This window comes from Aptenodytes patagonicus, chromosome 6 (assembly GCF_965638725.1).
Source record: "Aptenodytes patagonicus chromosome 6, bAptPat1.pri.cur, whole genome shotgun sequence".
Taxonomy (NCBI): Eukaryota; Metazoa; Chordata; class Aves; order Sphenisciformes; family Spheniscidae; genus Aptenodytes; species Aptenodytes patagonicus.
Window position 1 is genome coordinate 58,194,683 of NC_134954.1, and position 21,322 is coordinate 58,216,004.

The window sequence follows — 21,322 nt, forward strand, 5'->3', positions numbered from 1 at the left end:
GCTTCCGGCCGGCTGCCGGCTCGCACCATAGAGCGGGGCCGGGGCGGGCGGTGGGGCCGAGCAGAGCGGCCGCGCGAGCTGCACAAAGGGTGACGCTCCCTCCCGCCCGGCGTGCGCTACCGAGATGCGCCGGGGCTGGAGGTGGGGGTACCGGGGCGACGGGGACAGGCCGGGGCTGCGGTGCGAGGGGGCCGGGACGGCCCCGGCCGTGCGGGGACTCGTGATAGGCACCTCCTCGCCGGGGGTTGGACCCCGGACTGGGGGTAGGACCCCGGACTGGGGGTTGGGCCCGGGTCTGGGGGCTAGGCCCGAGTCTGGGCCCACCTGGGCCCGGGGAGCAGGCCCTGGCTGTTGGGCTCAGGGAGAGGTCCCCGGGCGTCTTTGGGGATGGTACCGGGGTCCCCGTGCCCCCATCTCCCCCGTGGCAGTGGGTTTCGCCAGCAGCCCGCTTGGGGCATGGCAGAAGGGATTGAGATGCCCCGGTTCATACCCCTGCCTGGGGACTGGCACCACAGGCTGACCCCCAAAATCCTGTAGGACCCCTGGGCTTCTGGGTTCTCCCTTGTTTAAAGTGCTTTCTTATGTTTCAGAGCGAGAAGCCCTCCTGCCCGGCCCCAAGCCAGTGCCCAGTGGCAATGAGTGCAGAAGTGGCTGTGTCTGAGGGTGCCGGCAGGGAGATGGAGGCCCTGTGCTCGGAGCTGCTCCTGCCCACACCGGGAGAGGCAGGAGCCGTGGGAAGCCCTGGTGTGGCCAGCACTGGCCTGGCTGGGACGCCCCCACTGACTGCCAGCCAGGACTTGCTGCTGGCAGAGGCGTCGATGCCTGGGGAAGGGGCTCACGCTGAAGGAAGCAATGTGGAAATATTCATCGAGGCTGTGGCTGGCAACGTGACACTGAGCAACACAGCCAATGCCACAGGTACAGGGCATGGGGAGGGCAGCATGGACCCCTTGGCACTCAGCGGAGGGCGAGAGGTCCAGCTGGGGGTCCTGTCCCCTCCAGGTGGCACCCTGGGGACACCACGGTGCCCTCATGCCTCTGACCCCATGTGCATCGTGAGTCTGGTGCCACCATTCAGCGCAGACCTGGCACAAGCTGGGTGTGCGGATGGGGAGGGGTGGCTGTGGGAGCCTTGGGCCAGGTGAGGGGGTCACTCCGGGCTGTCAGTAGGGACCAGGCAGAGATCTCCACCCCAGGCTGCCTCCCCCAGCATGCTTCTCAGCTGGGTCCAGTGTGGGGTCATCCTGCTAGAAACAGGGCCAAGCCGGCCTCACATCTCTGCATGCCTCAAAGGTGCTAAGGGACAGACCTGGTCGTCGTGGTCACCCGGGTGGTGGTGTCCCCTCTCTTATGGGAGGTGTCCTGGGATACCCTGGGCAGGGGGAGGGCTGCGGTTCTCCAAACTGTAACTTGTGGCAACAGGGGTTTATCCTCCTTGTCCGGAGCTGGAACTGAACCGCCAGGCCCAAGCTCTGGGCCTGGTGAAAGCCCTTTCTAACGCTCGCCCCTCGCTCTCTGCAGAAGTGCTGGTCAAAGTGATGGAGCTGTATTTCTGCGAGAGGTGCGGCCAGAGCTTCCCAGAGGCCTCCCTGCTGTCCCAGCACCAGTGTCTGCTGCTGGCCCCCCCGGGGCACCTGGAGCTCCCTGGGGCTCTGTCGGCTTCTGCCAGCGAGGGCCAGAGCAAGCCGGAGGGCTTGGAGCTGCCTGGAGCAAGCACCCAGGAGGGCTCTGCTCCTGAGCGCCTGCTGTGCCCCGTCTGCCAGGAGGCGTTCGCGCAGCCCAGCGAACTCAAGGAGCACTTCAAGACCCACCGCGCCCCACCAGGAGCCCTGCCCTGCCCTGAGAAGGGCTGCCGCTTCGCCACGGAGGATCGCAAGCAACTGCGCGGCCACCTGCGCCGCCTGCACGGGGCCTCCCCCGTGTCCTGTGCCTACCGTGCCTGCCCCCTGCTCTTCCCCAGCCGCCCGGCCATGGAGCAGCACCACCGCACCCACTTCCCCTTCCACTGCAGCCACTGCAACTTCGTCACGGCCAATGCCAAGCTCTTCTGGCAGCACAGGAAGGGCCACGCCACGGAGCCTCCTGCCAAGACACCTGCGACAGGTGGCCCCCTGGGCTCTGCCCCCCACGGCCTCGAGCAGCGCTGCGTCCTGCCATTGGGTACGGCTGGGTGGGGGGGTCGGAGCCTGTGGGTGCTGCAGAGGCTGGCTGTATCTGTGCATCCCAGTTACAACCGGGAGGAGTGGGGGTGAGGTTGTGCTGCCGGAGGGCTGGAGAGCCCTGCGGTCCGGCGGCTCTCTGCAGCTTTCCTTCCTCCCTGCGGCACGGTTTGTGCCCCCCATCCCAGCCAGGAGGTTTTTAGCACGTGAGGGGGGGTGGCTCCCTCTCGCCTGGAGCATGATGATGTCTGTCTTTCCCCACTGAAGCAGCAGAAGAAGGGCAGGAGGAAGCAGGGAATTGCCACCCTGGCTGGGAAACCGCCACAGCAGAAGCCAGGCCAGCAAAGCCGGCAGGCACCGGGGAGGGCTCCTTGGAGGGGCAGAAAGCGTCAGCTGGAGAAGAGGAGTTGGACAGCGGCGGGGACGAGTCGCCAGAGGAGGATGGCGAGAGCCCCTGCGAAGGCGAGGCCAAAGAGGACAGGAAGGCGGCTCCTGAGAAAGCCAGAGTGCCGCAGGCACAGCACTTCAAAGGTAGGATGCGGGGCACCGTGGGGCCGTACCGGGAGCTGCCCGGGCTTTGTATTATGAACAAGCAGCGTGGCCTCGAGACTGGCAGGGAAACGTGGGCCGGGCTGGTGGGACATGTGGGCCCTGTGCTGTCCAGCAGCCTCGCGTCTCCTGCATGTACCAGTGCACTGTTCCCGCCTCCCCTGCCCAAGCAAACGCGTCCCTTCTCCTGTTGCCCGTCCTCAGCTGCTGCCAGGCTCAGGCAAAAGCAGGCAAAAGTCTGCCTGGCTTTGGGGACCGGGGCATGCAGGCAGGCCTCATTCAGGCTGCGCTGGATCGTCTTTGCCAGTTGGGCTGGAAAGAGCCCTCCTGAACCATGCTGGTGGCTTGGGATGAGGACAGTCCCGCCAAGTAAATGGCTGCTGTGTGACCGTGTATATGATAAGCCCTCACTCCGGCACAGCTGGATCAGGGAGAGAACATCTGCCTGTGCTCTTCTTCTCTGTCTCTTCCCTGCTGACGGCTCCCCCTCCTCTGCTCTCACAGGGGACATCACGGAGGGCTCTGAGTACCTCTACAAAACCCACATGTGCCCCGAATGCAAGCGATGCTTCAAGAAGCGGACACACCTGGTGGAGCACCTCCACTTGCACTTCCCCGACCCCAGCCTGCAGTGCCCCAACTGCCACAAGTACTTCACCAGCAAAAGCAAGCTGAAAATCCACATGATGCGGGAGACGGGTGAGAAGACCCACCGCTGCCCGCTCTGCCACTACAGCTCAGTGGAGAAGAATGCCCTCAACCGCCACATGGCCAGCATGCACGAGGACATCTCCAACTTCTACTCCGATGTTTACTCTTGCCCCGTCTGCGAGGAGAAGTTTCGCCTCAGCCAGGCCCTCAAAGAGCACTTGAAGACTCACAAAGCCGAGCCCAAGAGGCTGAACTGCTTCCAGGGGGGCTGCAGCTACTGTGCGGAGGACCGGAAGGAGTTTGTCCGTCACCTCAAGGATGCTCACGGCATCAAGGCAGTGGAGTGCAAGTACCACGCCTGCTCACTGCTCTTTGGCACGGCTGAGGCCATGGAGGCTCACCGAAAAACCCACTATGCCTTCCACTGCCAGCAGTGCGACTTCATCTGTTCCAACAAGCACGTTTTCCGCAAGCACAAGAAGCAGGGGCACCCGGGCAGTGAGCAGCTCCAGTGCAGCTTCTGCCCCTACGCCACTTTCAACCCCGTGGAGTTTCATGACCACGTGGGCAAGATGCACGCCAACGAGAAGATCCACAAGTGCACCGAGTGCACCTTTGCCACCGCGCACAAGAGGGTGCTCATCCGGCACATGCTGCTGCACACCGGTGGGTGTCTGCTGCGGGGGTCCTGAGAGCCAAGCTGGGATGGGGGGGTCCTGCCCCGGCTCTGGGTGGGCAGGGAGGGCTGGGTCGGGGCTCCTGGGTCCCATCACTGGCTCTGCCACCCTGGCGTCACTTGGCTGAAGTCGTGGCGTGGCCTCAGCCCTGCTGTTAGCCCCAGCTCCTGCTGAGCTGGTTTTCCCACGTGCTGCCTTGTCTAGCTGTCATGCTGAGGGCGTTCCTGTGTTGCCTGCAGGAGAGAAACCTCACAAGTGTGAGCTCTGCGACTTCACGTGCCGGGACGTGAGTTACCTGTCCAAGCACATGCTGACCCACTCCAACGACAAGAACTTCATGTGCACCGAGTGCGGGTACATCACCAAGTGGAAGCACTACCTGAACGTCCACATGCGCAAGCACACTGGAGATCTCCGGTATGACTCCTGGCCCTGCTGACCTGGCAGCATAGTCAGGACTCCCCAGATCCTGCTCTGGGAGTGTGCTGCTCTGGGCTGCGTCGCGTGCCAGACTCTCTCATGCCTAGGGGATGGCTACAGCCTGCTCTGTCTGGCACATAAGAAACATGGTCTTTGAGCTTGCAGGTTATTGCCAGCACGGTGCTGTGGAGGCAAAGCTATCTTTGGTGTCTCCATGCCGCCAAGGAGGTGTATTACCGCATCAGTGCAGCTCTGAGCTTGGGTTCATGGGCTCTACTGATGTTCGTGGGCCAAGGTCAGCTTGAGCACCTGCAGGACTCTGCAAAAATTTGTTTCTGCCTCTGTATTATCACCTCCTTTGGGTCTAAGCCTGCCTCCAGGGATGCTGGTGGTGCTGCTGGTGTGACATGTGTGGGGGGGCGTGACGTGGTCACTGTATGGGATACCGAGGGAATCTACCTCCCGTCCCCGGGCTGGGGGTGTAAAGCACCAGCAGTGCCAAGGGCTGCAGCAGGGAGGAATTGCTTGTGGTAAGAGCTGCCCAGGTGGCAAAGGTCAGATCCGGCAAACCGAACAGTACCCCTTCCCCATGTGTCCAGGACGGGGAAGCAGAGCTCAGCGTGTCTGACAGGGTTCAGCCTGCCCCGGTTCCTCACTCTTCCTGACCGATTCTGCTTTCCCCATAGGTACCAATGCAACCAGTGCTCGTACCGGTGCCACCGCGCCGACCAGCTGAGCAGCCACAAGCTGCGGCACCAGGGCAAAAGTCTGATCTGCGAGGTGTGCGCCTTCGCTTGCAAGCGCAAGTACGAGCTGCAGAAGCACATGCAGGCGAAGCACTCGCAGAACTACCAAGTGCCCATCTTCCAGTGCCAGTACTGCGCCTACCAGACCAAGTACAAGCAGGCGCTGCTGAACCACGAGAACTGCAAGCACACCAAGCAGAAGGAGTTTCGCTGTGCCCTCTGCTCCTACTGCACCTTCAGCAACACCAGCCTCTTCTTCCATAAGCGCAAGATTCACGGCTACGTCCCTGGTGACAAGGACTGGCTGGAAAACTACGCCAGCAAGGAGCTGGCGATCAGCTCATCTGAGGCGCTCTTCAGCTACGAGCTCAGCGGAGCCCTGCGTGGGGATGCCAGCTCCCCCCTCACCAGCAAGGAGCAGTGGGCAAAGGCGAAGCCGTCCCAGCTGGAGTCCCAAGGGGAAGAGGGCTACCAGCAAGCGTTTGTGGTGCCTCTCCTTGGGCAGGGTGCCGCTCCGCCGGAGAACGGTGGCGAGGCGGAGGGAGGAGGTGTGGTCGAGGGGGATCAGAGCTGTCCCACTGCTAGCGATGCCCTGGGAGATGACTGCATGCAAGGAGATGCTGCCACAGGCTCGACTGAGCTCGCCGCTTCTGGGGACGTGGCAGAGAGCTGCACGTTGCACTTGGAGGCGCTGAACGTCTCGTCTGACCCCCTCCTGGAGCATTTGACTGGAGAAGCCTGCGTGGCGCAGCCGGAGAGTGTGGAAATGCTGTCCTGCAAGGAGCCTCCCACAGCCTATGAGATGCTGGGCTCCCAGGATGACCTGGGCTTGGAGGACAATGACAATACGCTCGAAGACATCCCAGACTTTGAGGAAGAGGAGGCAGATGTACAGGAGGACGAGGCGGTGAGGCTGGAGGACAGGGTAGCAGCAGGAGACAGCCAGGGAAAAGGCTCCCTAAGGCAAGCCACGGGCCATCTTGAGGGGTCGTGCTTGGACCGTCACAAGCTGGTGGCAGACACCGAGATGAGAGGGACCAGCCAAGCTGAGCTGCCAGAAGCCTGGCTCAGCGTGCTGAAGACAGCTGAGCAGAGCCACCTGCCTGTCCCAGAGGACACGCCTGCCTCCGATGACGATGCCAGAGGCGGCTCGGAGTCAGTGCTGAAGGCGCTGCGGAAGCAGGACAAGGAGCAGGCGGAGACGTTGGTGCTGGAGGGCAGGGTGCAGATGCTGGTGGTGCAGTCAGAGAGCCAGATCTTTAAGTGCGAGAAGTGCTCGTACATCACGCGGAAGGAGAAGTCCATGTCCCTGCACTCCAAGGCCAGCTGCCAGAGCCGCCGGGCCCCGCTTGTGTGCCGCGAGTGCGGCGCCAGCTTTAAGCAGCAAAGGGGGCTCAACACCCATCTCCTCAAGAAGTGCCCAGTCCTCCTGAAGCGGAACAAGATCCTCAAACCAGCTGGTCAGGAGCCACCTGGCTTGTGCCAACCTGCTGACCAGCCTGGTGATAATGGTACAGAAACAGCAGAGAGCGAGAGGGGAGGCTCGGAGGAATCTGGACATGCCGAGAGCCCCTGGGAAGCTGAACTGCTGCCTGATAAAACGCAGGCAGCAGACAGTCCTTTGGCTGGGGAACGGGCCTTGGGCTGTCCTGCCTCTGAGAAACCCCTGCCGGGTGACAGCACAGAGGTGGCGGAAGAGCCTCCCCAGCAAGGGGATGGGGCTGAGCCAGGTGGAGCTGCTTGTTCCCGCCAGCCTGGGAAACCCTCGGAGAAATACCGGCTGGAGGGAGGGAAGCTGCACTGCAATGCCTGCTCCTTCGTGTGCTCCCGTGTCTCCACCATCAACTCCCACGTGGAGGACGGGTGCCGGAGCCTGGAGCAGTTCTGGTGCTCCCTGTGCCCTGAGGCCTTCCGCTCCCGGCGGGCCCTCAAGAGTCACTGTGCTGAGAAGCACATAGTGCATCCTGAGGAGGATGGACCCCAAAGCACCGAGCTCCCCAAAGGGGACCCGGCCAGCATTGATACGGGCCAGCCTGGTGAGCCTCCCCTGGACACAGCCCCCCCAAAATCCACCCTGCCCAAGAGAAGGCGTTTCTCCTGCCCCACCTGCCCCTTCACCTGCCACCAGGAACGGGCCATGAAGACACACAAGAAGAGGGGCTGCGTGGCACTGGGCGAGTTTCGCTGTGCCTCCTGCCCCTTCACCTCCAAGGCGGCCAAAGCCCTGCGGCTGCATCGCAAGCTGCACCGCAAGCACTACAGCAAGCGGCCGCAGCTGCAGTGCCGCCAGTGCGAGTTCACCTGCAAGCAGGCCCGCTGCCTGCGGCAGCACATCCGCATCAAGCACGAGGGGGTGAAGCCGCACAAGTGCCACTACTGCGAGTTCAGCACCACGCGGCGCTACCGCCTGGAGGCCCACCAGTCCCTGCACACTGGCGTGGGGCGCATCGCCTGTGGCATCTGCAGCCAGACCTTCGGCACCAACTCCAAGCTGCGCATCCACCGCCTGCGGGTGCACGAGAAGACGCCCACCCACTTCTGCCCGCTCTGCGACTACAGCAGCTACCTGCAGAACGACATCACCCGCCACGTCAACAGCTGCCACCGTGGCGAGCTCAACTTTGGCTGCTCCCGCTGCGAGGCTCGCTTCAGCTCCGAGACGGCCCTGAAGCAGCATGTCCTGCGGCGGCATGAGGAGAAGGTGTCCTATGGCTGTCCACGCTGCGGCTTCGTGTGCCACAGCGAGGCCACACTCAAGTGCCACGTGCAGAAGCAGCACCCACACCTGCAGTGCAGCACCTGCAAGGAGACCTTCCCCACCCGGGAGGCACTGGAGGAGCACAAGACGCAGCATTTCAGCCACCGCTGTGAGCTGTGCAGCTTTGCAGCCAAGGAGCGGCAGCAGCTGGTGCGGCATTACGTGGAGAGCCACGAGCCAGCTGCCCCCCAGGACAAACCCCTGCGGTGCCCCTTCTGCGACTTCGCCTGCCGCCACCAGCTCGTCTTCGACCAGCACATGAAGGGCCATGGGGGCACCCGCGTGTACAAGTGCTCGGACTGCGAGTACACCACCAAGAACAGGCAAAAGATCACGTGGCACATCCGCATCCACACCGGCGAGAAGCCCTACAAGTGCCACCTCTGTAAATACGCCTGCGCCGACCCCTCGCGTCTCAAGGTGAGAGTCCTGCTTGGGGATGGGGGATATAACCTACTGCATCTACGTGGGTTGGGGGGGATCCAGACATGGGGATTTGGTGAAGAAGAAGAAACTCCAAGGGGAAGTTTTGTTCTCTCCTCTTCTCTGTGGCCCCTACAGAAATAGGAGGCGAGCAGGTAAAACTCATGTGGGTACAATATGTTTCTGTCCTAAACCCTGCTCCCTGCTGTTGCAGATTAAGGGGAAGAGGGATTTGTAGCAAAGCAACAAGGTGGGCAGCTGTCCAGGTTCACTCTTCTTCCCGCTGACATCTCTAGCGTCCTCTGGGTGCAGCTGGCCGTGCCCCCGTCATGGGGCAGCCTTGCACCACACGAAGCCAAGTTTGGCTGCCTGCCGGCTAGCAGCGTGCCCTGTGGCACCAGTTAGACACGGTGCAGGGAAAGCTCAGCTTCCCTGCAAGCAGAGCCAGACCCTGCCCTCATTTCTGTAGGTGATTAGCATCCTCATGCGTGGTAAAGGGCCTTTCCTAGAACAGGAGGGCCAGGCGTGGGTAATGGAGGGGGAAATGGTCTGGTTTTGCTAAAAGAAATATTGACGTTTTTAATGGCCAGGCTGAGCTGGAGCCCTCTGGGGCTGCCTGGGCGAGGCTGCGCAACTTGCTTAGCTCAGGGCTAGCTCTGTTGGGCTGGGTTTTAACCTGGACTTTGCCCTGAATACCAAACTGGGGAGAAAAGCCTGTGCCCCTCCACAGGCTGGGACAGAGCAAGCTCAGCAGTATGGGGGTCTCATCCTGACCCTGCTGTGGATGCCCCCCTGCCCATAGTCTGCCAGGCAAGCAGACAGCCCTCATTGCCCCACGCGGTTTGAGATGTCAGAGCTGTCTTTGAGCCCCTCGCGGGCACCCCAGAGCCCTGCACGTTCCCAGGGCAGGTGGCATGGCCTCATCCTGACCCTGCCCTCTTGCCCTGTGCCCAGTACCACATGCGGATCCACAAGGAGGAGCGGAAATACCTCTGCCCCGACTGTGGCTACAAGTGCAAGTGGGTGAATCAGCTCAAGTACCACATGACGAAGCATACGGGTGAGTGCTGCCCGCCAGGGACGGGCCGTGGGGCACCGGGGAGGGCTTTGGGGCTGCGCGGACCCCAGCTCCATGTTTCCTTTGCTACCAGTGGCCCAGCTGGAGGCGGGGGAGGACCCCTAGCAGTTGGGGGGCAGCACATTCTTGTGTGCTGGTGAGTTGGGGACAGTGCCCCAGGGTGGGAGGGAAGGCGGGGCGGTATGGACCCCAGGGGCCAAGGCATGGTGCCTTGGAAATTTGGGGTTTTGAGGTGCCTGCTGGTAGGCTGCACCTTCCCAGCGCCGAGGATGGTGTGTATGGGGGTCCCTGGGGACTGATGCCATTACAGGGATGGGGAGACCCACAGGAGGGGGCACCGTACCCCCATCCCAGCCCCTTCCCCATCGCTGTAGGCCTGAAGCCATACCGCTGCGACGAGTGCGAGTACCGCACCAACCGGGCGGACGCCCTGCGAGTGCACAAGGAGACGCGGCACCGGGAAGCCCGCTCCTTCATCTGCGAGCAGTGCGGCAAGGCCTTCAAGACCCGCTTCCTCCTCAAGACCCACCTGAAGAAGCACAGCGAGGAGAAGCCCTACGTCTGCAATGCCTGCGGGCGGGCTTTCCGCTGGGCTGCCGGCCTGCGCCACCATTACCTGACCCACACCAACGAGCACCCCTTCTTCTGCCGCTACTGCCCCTACAAGGCCAAGCAGAAGTTCCAGGTCATCAAACACATCCAGCGGCATCACCCCGAGCGCGGGGCCGGCGACCCCAGCCAGGGGGTGGGCAAGGACCCCAGCACGCCCACTGTCCACCTCCATGCTGTGCAGAGGGAGAGGCGGGCTGAGGGGCCCCCCGGGACGGAGCAGGAAGGAGGGTGCCCCGCGGAGAAGAACAGTGCTTCGCAGTGAGGCCAAATCCTGACTGCTTTAAGGCCCCGGTGGCACAGGCCTGCTGCAGAGATGTATGTGTGTGTGTATAGGCATATATGTATATGGGATGTAAAATATGCGGCTGTATAAAAGGAATCTCTCAGCTCCTTTTAATCCTTTTTCTCTGGGCCGTTTGGAGCTCTGTGCGAGCCGTGGGGCAGGTGCCTGCAGGGAGAGAGTGCGAGCAGAAGCCCAGCTCCTCGTCTCTGTCCCCAGCGCCACTGCACCCAGACCCGAGCCTGCCTGTCACCGAACAATTTATTAAGTTGCTTACAGAGAAAGGACATGGCAAGGGTTAGTAACGGGCACCGGCCAGGAGCACCCCTGGGGGCTGTAGGATCCAGGGGCTGTGATGGGGCTCTGCAGGGTTGGGGGCAGTGAGGACCGACTCCTCTCCCAGCTCTGCTCAGCCCTGGGGTTTGCTCGGCTCCAGCCTTGCTCCCCTGGCGGGGGGGGACCAGCCCCTGCGGCAGAGCCGGGGTGCTGTGTACCATCTCTCTGCCCGCGGGCCAGGGAGGGCTGCATGTGGGGGCAGCAGGGGGCTGCACCAGTGCAGACCCCACACTCATGCATGGGAGGCAGCATCCCAAACCTGGGAAGGGGAGGTCAGTGCCTTTTCCCAGCCCCTGGAGGCTGCTGCAAATGGGGGCACAGCAGCGACGACGACACAGGGATGACACAAACAGCTCAACAAGAGGGCGATGCGGTTGGCTCTGCGGCCCCAGCTGCTCGGGGCCATCTCTATGGCTTCCATCCAGGTCCTGCTCGCCCCGTGGGCTCAGTCCTGCTCCGGGCCGGGCGGCTCGGTGATGTGGATGTGGACAAAGAGCGAAGAGGGTGGGATGCTGGTACCATCCTTGGAAAGGAGATGGATGTGGCGGTAGCCTGCAGGGGGGACAGCGAGGCTCTGGCTGATGGCTGCCCCCACCCTGCTCTCTAGCACCCAGCTGAGCCCAGACACCCCTGGGGGGCTGCCCTGGCACACCCCCCCCGGGCAGTAGCCGCTCACCGGGTTTGATGTTGGCAAAGGCTAAGGTGAACTGGCCCACGAAGTCGTTCCTGGAGGTCTTGTCGTAATCCTCCACCACGAAGCGGACAAGGGCCAGCTCAGGCACATGGAGCTGGAACTGGAGTGTCTCATCCCAGCGGGGGTTAAACCCTGGGAAGGGAGAGCGGGTGCTGGGAGGGTGAGGGAGGGCAGGGACGGGCTGCCTGGGTGCAACAGCGTCCCTGGTACCACCGTGGGGCTCACCATTGTTCTCAATGTACTTGGTCTCCTGGTGTGCCTGGTCTGCCGGGACCCCATGGATCTCCACGCGCACCAGCGGGTCGATGACGGCTCCGTCCTTGCTGTTGGCCACTTTGGGCAGCTGCTGCCCGCTGATCACCTGTGGGAAGGGGCAGTGACCCCATGAGCCGGGGAGCAGCCGAACCGATCTGCTGGGAGGCTGCTCGGCTCTGGCACGCTGCCCGGCAGCGTCCCCACCCAGCTGGGACCGACAGAGCCCCAGGACACTGTCACGGCTCTTCAGGGTCTCTCCTCAGTCCCGTACCTGGATCGTCAGGGTGATGGGGCCAGGGCCCTCCCGGCTGCTGGGGTCACTGGGGTTGAAGAGAGTCTCCTCATCCCTCATGAAGGGTGGTTTGAGCACGTAGCCGCAGCGGCCATTCTGGCTGAAGAGCCCATCACACAGGTCCATCTCCGTGCCGGCCGTCTGGAAGTTCAGGGCCACTGGGGGAAGGCAGTAGGGAAAGGGTTCAGGGCAGCTTGGACACCGTGCCTTTCTTGAAGGTGAGAACCAGCCTGCCCCCGTGGCCAGAGAGATGCGGGGCCACACAGGGGCCAAGGCACCAATACCTGGGTACCCCTGGGTTCCCCAGTGCAGGGCAAGAGCCTGCAGCCAGTCCTGGCCCCAGCCAGGGTTGTAGCTGGCACCAACACGGGCGTTGATGGTGCCATTTGGCACGGGACCTGGGGCATCTCCCCAGTCTGCAGCCCTGACGCCCCCCAGCCATACCTATCTGGCACCCCACGTTCCACATCTCCTGGGGGCTGTAGTTGGAGGAGTCAGTCCGCATCCCACTGGGGTAGACACGTGTCAGCTGCCAGGTGTTGTGGCGGACAAACTCATTCCCTAGGGATGGAGCGTGAGGGCCACTCATGGTCATTCCCTGGCCTGCACAGCCACCCACACCATGTGCTGTTCACCCTTCCACCCACCCATCCTCTCATCCACCCACCCACCAACTCATCTACCCATCCAAACATCCATCTATCCTCCAATCCATCCATCCACCCACCCACAAATTCTCATCCCTCTCCCCTCCCGGGAGCCCAGGCATCGTGCCTCATTTTCTGAGCCAATAAGCCCCCCTCACCCACCGGAGCCAAAACCCAGGGTACTGCCCCGCTGCACCCTCTTTCTCCCGGACAGGGAGGGAACCTCGGTGTCTGGAGGCTCTGGCCCTACGCCCAAGGAAGCCGCCTGCCCCCTCCACCCTGGCCCACTCCCTGCATGCCACTGCCCCCTCTGCCTCACCTGCATCCCGGATGAGCTTCCTGGCCTTGGCCTCAGCGAGGGAGGAGATCTCGGAGGGCCGGGAATGGCTGCGGGCCTCCTGGAAGCCCCGGAAGGACACGCTCTTGCAGTAGACGATGCAGTCAGACAACGCCTGCGCCAGGCTCTCCTTGTCCTTCTGCAAGGCAGAGCCGTGTTAGGTCCCCACGATGCGTGCACCGTCCCCCAGCGCTCACCCAGGACCGGGGCTGTAGAGCCCGGGCAGCTGAGAACAGCCAGGGGGTGCTGGGGGTGGCAGCATCCCCACCACAGGCAGCCTTCCTGCCAGGAACGGAGCAGGCAGGGGACCCCTGGCACGGTGCCACCACAGGGACAGCTGTGCAAAGAGGAGGCTGGCATGGCCAGGGGCAGAAAGGGCTGTTCCCCCTCCCTAGTGATGTCCCTGCAGTCTCTGCCTCTCTCCGTAGCACTGGGATGTCACCACGACCCACAGCTGTGTCCAGGGGCTCAGCGCTCCCAGCCGGTCCACAGCCCAGGCCACCCACCTTCACCCTCCGCCTCTCCTCTGCTTCTGCCCCGTTGTCATCATCAGACACATCGGGCGCCTCGTCACCTGGCCCGTCCAGCATGTCCTCCAGCCGCCCGATCTTCTTCCCCTTCAGCAGGATCTTGTGCTTCAGCTCCTGCGGGGTTGTGGATGGAGAGGTAGGCGCCCTGGGGTGCCCATCTCCTCCATGGGACCTGTTGTCCCCTGGGACCCCGCACTGCTGGGGGCCAGCACCACCAGCTCCCTGCAACACCGAGGAGGGGATAGGGTAGGAGGGCTCTTCCCTGCTGTCGCTCTGGCTCTGCAGGGCACGGGGAGACAACCTTGGGGACAGCTTTGAGACCCCTGTGAATGTGATGACATAGTGTCCCCAGGGTCCCCAAGTGCTCCAGCAGAGCAGGACGACGCTGGGACAGGGATGGCCTTTCCTCTGGACAGCAGAGCCACCTCCTCACCCCACTCTCAGGCAGGACAGTGATGTCCAGCATGGCCACGCTCTGTCCCTACCTCCGGGGATGGGAGCTGGGTGGGGACGCGCCCATCAGTGGTGGCAGTGAGGAGCTGCTCCCCCAGGATGGCCTTGAGCTGCTGGGCCAGGACCTCCTGCTGCTCCATGCTGCAGTGATTCTCCAGGGACAGGATCACTGGGTAGTCCGAGGTCTGGGGAGCAACGTGCACAAGTGGAGATCAGCCTCAGTGGAGTTGAGGAGCTCTCACAAGGGCTTTGCCCAGGCGTGATCAGCGCCAGGACGGAGCCCCTTGTGTGTGCTGGTATCCCCCTGACACCTTCATACCCCTCCAATCCCCCAGCATCCCCCATATCCCATCTCACTCCCACATCCCCCAGGCCCCATTTCACCACTGCACCCCCAGCAGACCATGTCTGCATGAGCCCCCATCCCCTGGCACGGCACGGCGCAGGGCTGTAGGTCAGACCCCCCCCAGTGCTGTCCCCCAGGAAGGGACACAGCCACCCTCCTCGCCTGCAGTGGGGTCAGTCCTGCTGCAGCACCAGGCGTGTGAGCCCCAGCACAGCTCCCCCTGCAGAGACCCATCACTGCCCCAAACTGCAGCCATGTCCCCCTGCACCTGCCGAGGGCCACCCATGACACCCAGCACCTGGGGAAGAGTGACCTACCTTGAAGGCGTACTTCCCCAGGGTGCTCACCACCTCCCGGAAGGGGATCTTGGAGGTGAAGGTGTGGCCGTGGTACACCATGGGCTCCCCGTTCGGCCCGTCCCAGCAATCCACCTCCAGGCACCGGCAGCCCCGTTTCAGAGCCCTACGGGTGGGTGGTCACCCCTGGGACCCCACACCCGGCCAGGGCACCAGCCCCCTGCCCTCCCCTCTGGCTGTGGGTGTCACCCCTGCAGGAACCAGGGGACAACCGCCAAGGTTGGAGATGCTGCTGCATGCAGGGCATTAAGAGCTGGGCTCAGCATCCCCAAAATGGACTCCCTTGCTGGGCACCACATGGCATGGCCACAGGGGTGCTGGACCAGGAGGGGGCAAAGGAGCTTCTCCTCTTGGTGGGTTTGCCCCATGGAGCTGCCCGGGGCATGGCACTGGGACAGGAGGGTGTTGGGGACAGCCAGGAGGGAGCAGCCCCTTTACCTGATGTAGCCCTCGATGCTGCTCTGGCCCCGGATCTGGTCCTCTATCAGGTAGGTGTTGTGGGAGGAGGAGATGAAGTAGTGGCAGAGCGGCTGGCTCATGTCCTGCCACAGCGCCTGGTGCCGGGGGTTGAAGATGGAGCCCTCCGGGGAGCAGAGGTACATGAGGAACCCATCAGCACTCAGCGCGTGGCGAGCCCGGGCTGAAGGCAGAGGGGGAGGCTCAGCAACAGCCGGGGACCCGGAGGGGACAGAATCAGGACAAACAGGGCTGCTGGCATCTCCTGGCATCCCCAACCTGGTGGGCATGGCTGCTGCCAGAGGCTGAGGCACAGGGAGAGACGCCCCGGGGCAGCAGCCGTGAGAAGGTGGGCAGCGGACCCCAAAGCTGGAGCTCGCACCCCATGGCTGGTCAACCTTCTACACCAAAATGGTCCAGGAATGGACCAAAAAAAAGGGGAACTGCATCCAGATCACACCATGGTGAGCCTTCCCCCTGTGCCCCCCCGCAGCAGGATGGGGCTGTGGGTCTCAGCCCCCTCCTTCCCCCTGTGCAGAGCACAGCCGATGTCCGGGCAGGCTCTCACCTGTCTCCGACGGTTCGTACTTGTCAATGAGTTCCATGGCCAGCTCCTCTGTGCCCTCATCCTCCAGCTGCTCCTGCCGCAGGAAATCCACCAGCTCCAGCAGCGTCAGCTTCTTCCCATCCTCAGAGAAGTCCTGGAAGAGGCTCAGCACCTCCTCACGCTGCGTGAGGGCCTTGTAGAAGAGCACGAACTCCTCCCCTTCCAGCGTCCCCGACTCCGACTTGTCAGCAGCCTGCAAAGGAGCTCACTCAGCACCCAGCCGGGGCAAAATGGGGTGTCCTGGCCACCCCATGGGGCTGTGGGGGGATTTGCCCACCCCCGGCGGAGTGCACAGAGCCTCCACGCCAGCGGCAGTGGTAGGCATCAATCAATGCATGAATGGATGGATGGATGGATTAGCAGATGGAGGGCTGGTTGGGTGGACTGATAGATGGATGGGTCCATGGATGGAGAGATGGACAAACAGGTGGAGGGAGGGAGGGAGGGAGGGATGGATGGATGGACGGACGGACGGATAGACAGCTGGCTGGCTGTTTGGGTTGATGGACAAATAAACAGATGGCTGGTTAGCTGGGTGGACAGATAAGCAGCTGGGTGGACAAATGAATGGGAGGGAGGAACAGCTGCCTTGGCTGGTTGGGTTGACAGATAAATGAACAAATGGATGTTTGTCTGGCTAAACAGGTAGTTGGGTGAACAAATAAATGGATGGATGGATGGATGGATGGACGGACGGACAGACAGAAGAAAGTGACCACATCCTTCTGCAGGGGGGTGTTGTGCAGCTTGTTTCAGCCCTTCCAGCCCCTCCCCAGCCCTTCCAGGTGCTCAGGTGCAGTGCCTACCTGGAAGAGCCGCAGGGCATGATCCTCATTCATGTCCACGTTCATCATCTTGAGAAGACGCTGCACCTCCTTGAAGTTCATGCGCCCATCCTTATTCTTATCGGCTTTCTGAAACCAGTCACGAATCCATGTGCGAGAAACCAGGGCAGATGTTAAGGGAAAGGACCTTGGCTAAGAGACGTGCAGCTGGGGAGCATCAGAGGGCCTCTTTTCCTTTTTCTGTGGGCTCTCCCTGCCCTGATGCAGATGGTGAGACCCAGAAGAGCTAAGCACACACTGGGGCAAGGCAGGAGATGGGGGAAGGACTGGGTGTGGAGGGCGGAGTGGTGCCTGCAGGAAGGATATTGGTCTATCTTCTCCCTTTGGTCCATGCTGGTGGCCACCTCGATGAGCTGGCGCAGGCCCTGGACCCAGCACTGCGCCTCCTCTGCCGAGCTGGCAATGAGGTCCAGGTTGCCCCGGCGGCCAAAGAAGACAATAGTGAAGCAGCGCTCAGGGGGGAACTCCTCGGCCAGGCTCTGCAGCACCTCCGACTGGTGCCCTTCCCGCACTGTCTCCACATCACTGATGGAGACTGGGGCAGAGGGAGGGGAGGCCTGTCTATGAGGGACAAGGACCACAGGGCAGGGGGCACTGCCCACAGTCATCTGTCCTTCCAGCCATCCCTTCTTCCACTCATCCATCCATCCCCCACACCCACTGAGCTACTCATCCATCCATCTAACCATTGAGCCATCCATCCATCCATCCATCCATCCATCCATCCATCCACCCACCCACCCACCCACCTATCCATCCATGGAGCTACTCATCCATCCACACCTCTGTTTGTCTGCCTACTCCTCCGCTGGCATGCCAGAGCTTCCACTTGTATCAGCTGCAATTTCTACTCAGCCCTTGTGACCATGTGTCTTGCTGGGGGCAGGATGCTCCATGGAGAGGTGTGGGTGAGAAGAGCCCACACATGCAGACAGAGCCTCTCTTGAATGCCCCAGCACCCTTCGCAAGCATGGCTCCAAGAATCTCCATACAGTCACACTCCTGTTCACTCTGAACCCTACTGATGGCCCCATGGACAACACAGAGCAGCCGGTACTCACAGGCAGACTCAGTTTTGCCTGTCCTCTTGGACTGATACCAGATGGTCATGCAGTCATCCTGCAGCTTGAAGTAACGCTGCTTCTTCCAGCTCTTGGACTTGACTTTGCGCATCAGCGTCCCTTGCTGCATCTGCTCCAGCGTGTCTGTGAGCTGGATGCCTGGGGGCAGTATGGGTTGCATCACTGAGGGCAGGGGTATCCGGGCACTGTGCTCTGCTACCTTGCTCCCTCCTGCCCGAGACCCCACGTGGTCCCTCGATTTAGGATGGAGGAGGGACGGACCCCAAACTCTCTTCACCACAAGAGGGGCAGAAGGTAATTCCCCATCGACCCTTCCCACCCACCCTCGGCGCTGCCAAGCCCGATCCCAATCGCTGCGGTGGAGTAGGGATGCTCCCAAGTGTGGCAAGGCGAACTCAACCCACGGGCCAGATTTGCCCCAGCGTAAATCCGGATGGCCCAGTGCCCTGCCCCGTGCCTCCCCTCCGCCGGGGCACTCACGGGCATTGCACAGCAGCGATGCCATGGCTCTGCCTCCTCCGCGCTGGCAGCCACTGGGGAGGGAAAAGAGAGGGCAGCTGGGGGGAGCGGGGCCGGATCCCCACCACCGCACCCGGGTCCCGCCAGGTGGGCTCCGGCTGTGCCCACCTGTGTGCGAGGTGCGTGTGCCCCTGCCCATGTGCGAGCGCACCTGCGCCTGTCTCCTGCTGGGTCATTGCTTTCCTTAAGTGTTGAGTTCACCCCGCCGTGCTCATGAAATATTAATTTGCGTTACCGGGAAGCCGGAGCTCGAAAGGTGTTGGAGGAAAACAGAAAAACTTGCGAGTGCAGCCGCCCCACAGCCTGGGGGGTATCGGAGCCCTGGTGCTCCCAGGTCACTGCTCCCCGGGGAGAAGCAGCCCCGGGAGCTGGGAAAAACTGCCCTGGGAGTGCCCAGGAGAGCCAAGAACAAGCCCCCACCGCCTGGGAAATGGCTCCCAACCAGCAAATTTGGACGTAAGGGAGAGGCTTACTTGCTGTAAGAGCAAGGAAGAGGGCGCAGAGCAGGACCCTCAGCTCCCCCAGCCCCTTCTCCCCGGCGAACGTCAGCACCCCGGGGCTGCGACTGCACTGGCAGCCATATGGGGAGCGTGCTGTGACGAGTGGGACTATAAATACAACTGGACTGACAATAAGGCTTTGATTAGGCTGTTAAGACTTTAATTAGACTGACAAATCTCTGAATGGGCCTGTCACCCAGCTGTTGGAGCTGGGCCCTCGAGGAGCAGATGCCGCAGCCAGTGGGCTGGGATTTGGGTGCAGGAGGGCACCCAGGGGTCCCTGGGGGCAAAGGGCTCTGTGCCAGGGTGCAGGGGTGGCAGCCGTGCCCCAGGCCCCTGACTCAGCACAGGCACTGGCAGTGCGGGGCTGGGAATAGCCCGTGCTGTCAGCGTGCAGGCAGCTGCCAAGCCCAGCTGCCAGACCCTCACAGGCTCAGGGGCCGGACGGTGGCCGTCCCCTGCTCAGTGTGGGGACAGGCAGAGCAGATTCCCAGCACGGCGCTGGCTGGGGCTGTGGCCCCACTCCTGGGGGACACGCGAGGCGTGGGGCTAGCAGTGGCCATTCGGCTGACCCCAGGGGAAGTGGGGACTGCCTGTCCATGCTCTTGGGGACCGCCTGTCCATGCTCTTGGGGACCTCACGTGTTGCTGGAGACACGGAGCGGCTGGGGTGCCATCCCAGCTGCCTCCCAGCAGTGCCCAGTGCCAGGGCTGCGTGTTCCCAGCACCAGCCCTTCTTGCAGGGCTCAGACCACAAGGACTCGCTGCAGTGCCTGCACCCTCCCGCATCTGATGTGCCTGGGGGCTACCGACACACTGGCCCAGGGCGCCCACACCCTCAAATGGAACGGTGGCACCACCACTCCTCTCAGGCCCTGCAGAGTGGGTGCCCTGATGCCCTCTGGCTTGCACAGCCCCAGGAGTGCCCCGTGCCCTCCCCCTGCACGCTCTCATCCCCCCTGCACCCCATGGCCTGCAGGGAACCAGTGAGGGGACAACCGCAGTCACCCATCTGCCTGCACCCTCCTGCCTCCTGGCAGCACCCAGCCTGGCGCAGCCGCTTTGCAGGGTCACAGCTCCAGGTGCCCACCTGCCCTATGCCCCCTGTGCTGCAGCAGGCGAGGGGATGGAGATGGGGATGTTTTTGGGAAGCCAGCGTGGAGGGAAAGGCACTGAGGCTGGAGGAGCGGATAGAGATGCTGGCCTGGGACAGGGAGGGGCTTGGTGCCGCCATCAGGTCTGTCCTCTCTGCACCCTGCCATGCATATGTGCAGGGAGGCAGCGTGCAAGGGAGCTGCCTGCAGCCCCCAGGCCCGTAACTGCACTGAGATTTTGGAGCTAAACTGATCTCCCCCAGTGCCAGCCCTTACAGGCTCCCGGCACGGCCCAAGTGTGCCCAGCCCTGCCCCAGCCACGGAGCCGTGCCTTCCCCACACATGCAGCAAAGAAAAGAGGATCCCTTCCAGTGCAAGGAAGATCCTGTGAGCGTGGACACAAGGACACGGCTGTTCGGCTCTCCCTGGCACGTGAGCGGTGCCCCGAGCCTGGCGCAGCCCGGCCCCATGCAGCCCCCCTTGCTCCCACGTGAGTTACACTGTCAAGGGGAGCGGGACAGGAGCCAGGGGCTGAAGAAACCCAACCCAAGGGCTTCCCGCAGGGCTGCTGCCTCCTGCCAGGGACGGCCCCAGCTTCCCAAGCACACGCTGAGCCACCACAGCTTCTCTCCTGGAGGTGACAGTCTCCAAACGGAGCCGGAGGGCCAGCGGGTGCACGCACTCTCCAGCCGCTCCAGCGCAGAGTCCCACGGCAGAATTAAATGCCACCGTGGGGGTGGCCGTGCCAAAGCAGGGAGGGATGCCCCCCCTCCCGGACACCCCCCCACCCTCCCGCTGTCCCGGTGTGCACACAGAGTGCCCGTGTCCCCGGGCTCTGCTCAGCCCCACTGCCCCACACAGCCTTCCCACCTGCCCCAGGACACGCTGCAGCACCCGGGGATGGAGCCTGACCCACGCAGGGGGACCAGCCGGCAGCTGACGGGGTCAGAGGGGTCGGGGGGGGTCAGACAAGGGACTCCGGGATGGGGCAGCACAACCCGGGCGGTGCGGGGCTCGGGGACAAGTGACACCTTAAAGCAGAGGAAACAAAACCGCCGGCACCTCTCCCCCTACCCCACCCCACGCCACCCGTGCTGCCGCCTCTGGGACGGCGCTGCCCGAGCCCGGGGGTCCCAGCCCGCCCCGCCGCCCCTGTCCCCCCGCAGGACGCCCGGTTTCCCCGCGGAGGAACCCGGCGCCCAGCCCCGTACCCGCTCTCCGGTGCCGCCGTGCCGTGCCGTGCCGCCCCGCTCCGCCGGTGCTCCGCCGCCTGCGGCCGCACGGGGCCGGGGCTGCCCGGGCTGCCCGCCCCCCGGCAGCGGCAGGGCGGCGAGCCCGCCCCCGGCCCCCCGCCCCCGCGGGACGGGCCCCCGGCCCCCTCACGCCCCCGCAGCCACCGCCTCTCAAGGTCGCCTCGGATTAAGGTCACGCCGCTCCCGAGGGAGGGTTGGGGGGTAAGGCGGCGGCGGCAGGGGTAGGAGCACCCTACGGTGCCCCCCCGCTTGGGGCTGAGCCCCCCTTCCCACCTCCCAGCACAGCCTTGTCCCTCCCCAGACCCGCTCGCACCCCAGCACAGCCCCGACAGGGCACAGAGGGTCCCCCGGTGTGTCCCCGTCCCCTT

General features: G+C 63.3%; 2 protein-coding genes across 5 annotated transcripts; one reads left to right on the forward strand and one right to left on the reverse strand.

Moving 5' to 3' along the window:
* The first annotated feature begins 52 nt into the window (after nt 1-52).
* ZNF142 (zinc finger protein 142) lies at nt 53-10,470 on the forward strand. 3 transcript variants are annotated; one of them, XM_076342847.1, is made up of 9 exons: nt 53-141; nt 591-918; nt 1,522-2,160; nt 2,427-2,690; nt 3,213-4,025; nt 4,276-4,453; nt 5,143-8,380; nt 9,338-9,443; nt 9,836-10,470. In XM_076342847.1, exons 2-9 carry the CDS (start codon nt 636-638, stop codon nt 10,333-10,335), a joined length of 6,021 nt encoding a protein of 2,006 aa, XP_076198962.1. In that variant the 5' UTR covers nt 53-141; nt 591-635; the 3' UTR covers nt 10,336-10,470. The 3 variants fall into 3 exon arrangements, with proteins under 3 accessions (XP_076198962.1, XP_076198964.1, XP_076198963.1); XM_076342849.1 differs by having other exon boundaries at nt 2,430-2,690; XM_076342848.1 differs by lacking the exon at nt 53-141 and adding an exon at nt 275-282.
* PLCD4 (phospholipase C delta 4) lies at nt 10,444-20,970 on the reverse strand. 2 transcript variants are annotated; one of them, XM_076342852.1, is made up of 16 exons: nt 20,913-20,970; nt 18,070-18,122; nt 17,569-17,727; nt 16,814-17,042; nt 16,469-16,598; nt 15,624-15,855; nt 15,038-15,239; nt 14,561-14,705; nt 13,930-14,082; nt 13,421-13,558; nt 12,897-13,053; nt 12,375-12,491; nt 11,910-12,088; nt 11,609-11,744; nt 11,366-11,515; nt 10,444-11,241 (listed from the first exon to the last, which is right to left on the reverse strand). In XM_076342852.1, exons 2-16 carry the CDS (start codon nt 18,092-18,094, stop codon nt 11,135-11,137), a joined length of 2,259 nt encoding a protein of 752 aa, XP_076198967.1. In that variant the 5' UTR covers nt 18,095-18,122; nt 20,913-20,970; the 3' UTR covers nt 10,444-11,134. The 2 variants fall into 2 exon arrangements, with proteins under 2 accessions (XP_076198967.1, XP_076198966.1); XM_076342851.1 differs by lacking the exons at nt 16,814-17,042; nt 18,070-18,122; nt 20,913-20,970 and having other exon boundaries at nt 16,469-16,576; nt 17,569-17,653.
* Nucleotides 20,971-21,322: the final 352 nt, after the last annotated feature.

Bases quoted from the DNA above. Each gene is read 5' to 3' on its own strand.
- PLCD4 (XM_076342852.1), bottom strand. From the start codon at position 18,094: ATGGCATCGCTGCTGTGCAATGCCC. The intron at 15,856-16,468 runs GTAGGCACTGCA...GCTCCTTTGCAG, and splicing joins ATGCCCTGCGGCTCTTCCAG to GCTGCTGACAAGTCGGAGTC. The intron at 11,745-11,909 runs GTACGGGACTGA...CCCTTCCCACAG, and splicing joins CCATCACCCTGACGATCCAG to GTGATCAGCGGGCAGCAGCT.
- ZNF142 (XM_076342847.1), top strand. From the start codon at position 636: ATGAGTGCAGAAGTGGCTGTGTCTGAGGGTGCCGGCAGGGAGATGGAG. The intron at 2,161-2,426 runs GTACGGCTGGGT...TCCCCACTGAAG, and splicing joins GCGCTGCGTCCTGCCATTGG to CAGCAGAAGAAGGGCAGGAG. The intron at 9,444-9,835 runs GTGAGTGCTGCC...CCATCGCTGTAG, and splicing joins CCACATGACGAAGCATACGG to GCCTGAAGCCATACCGCTGC.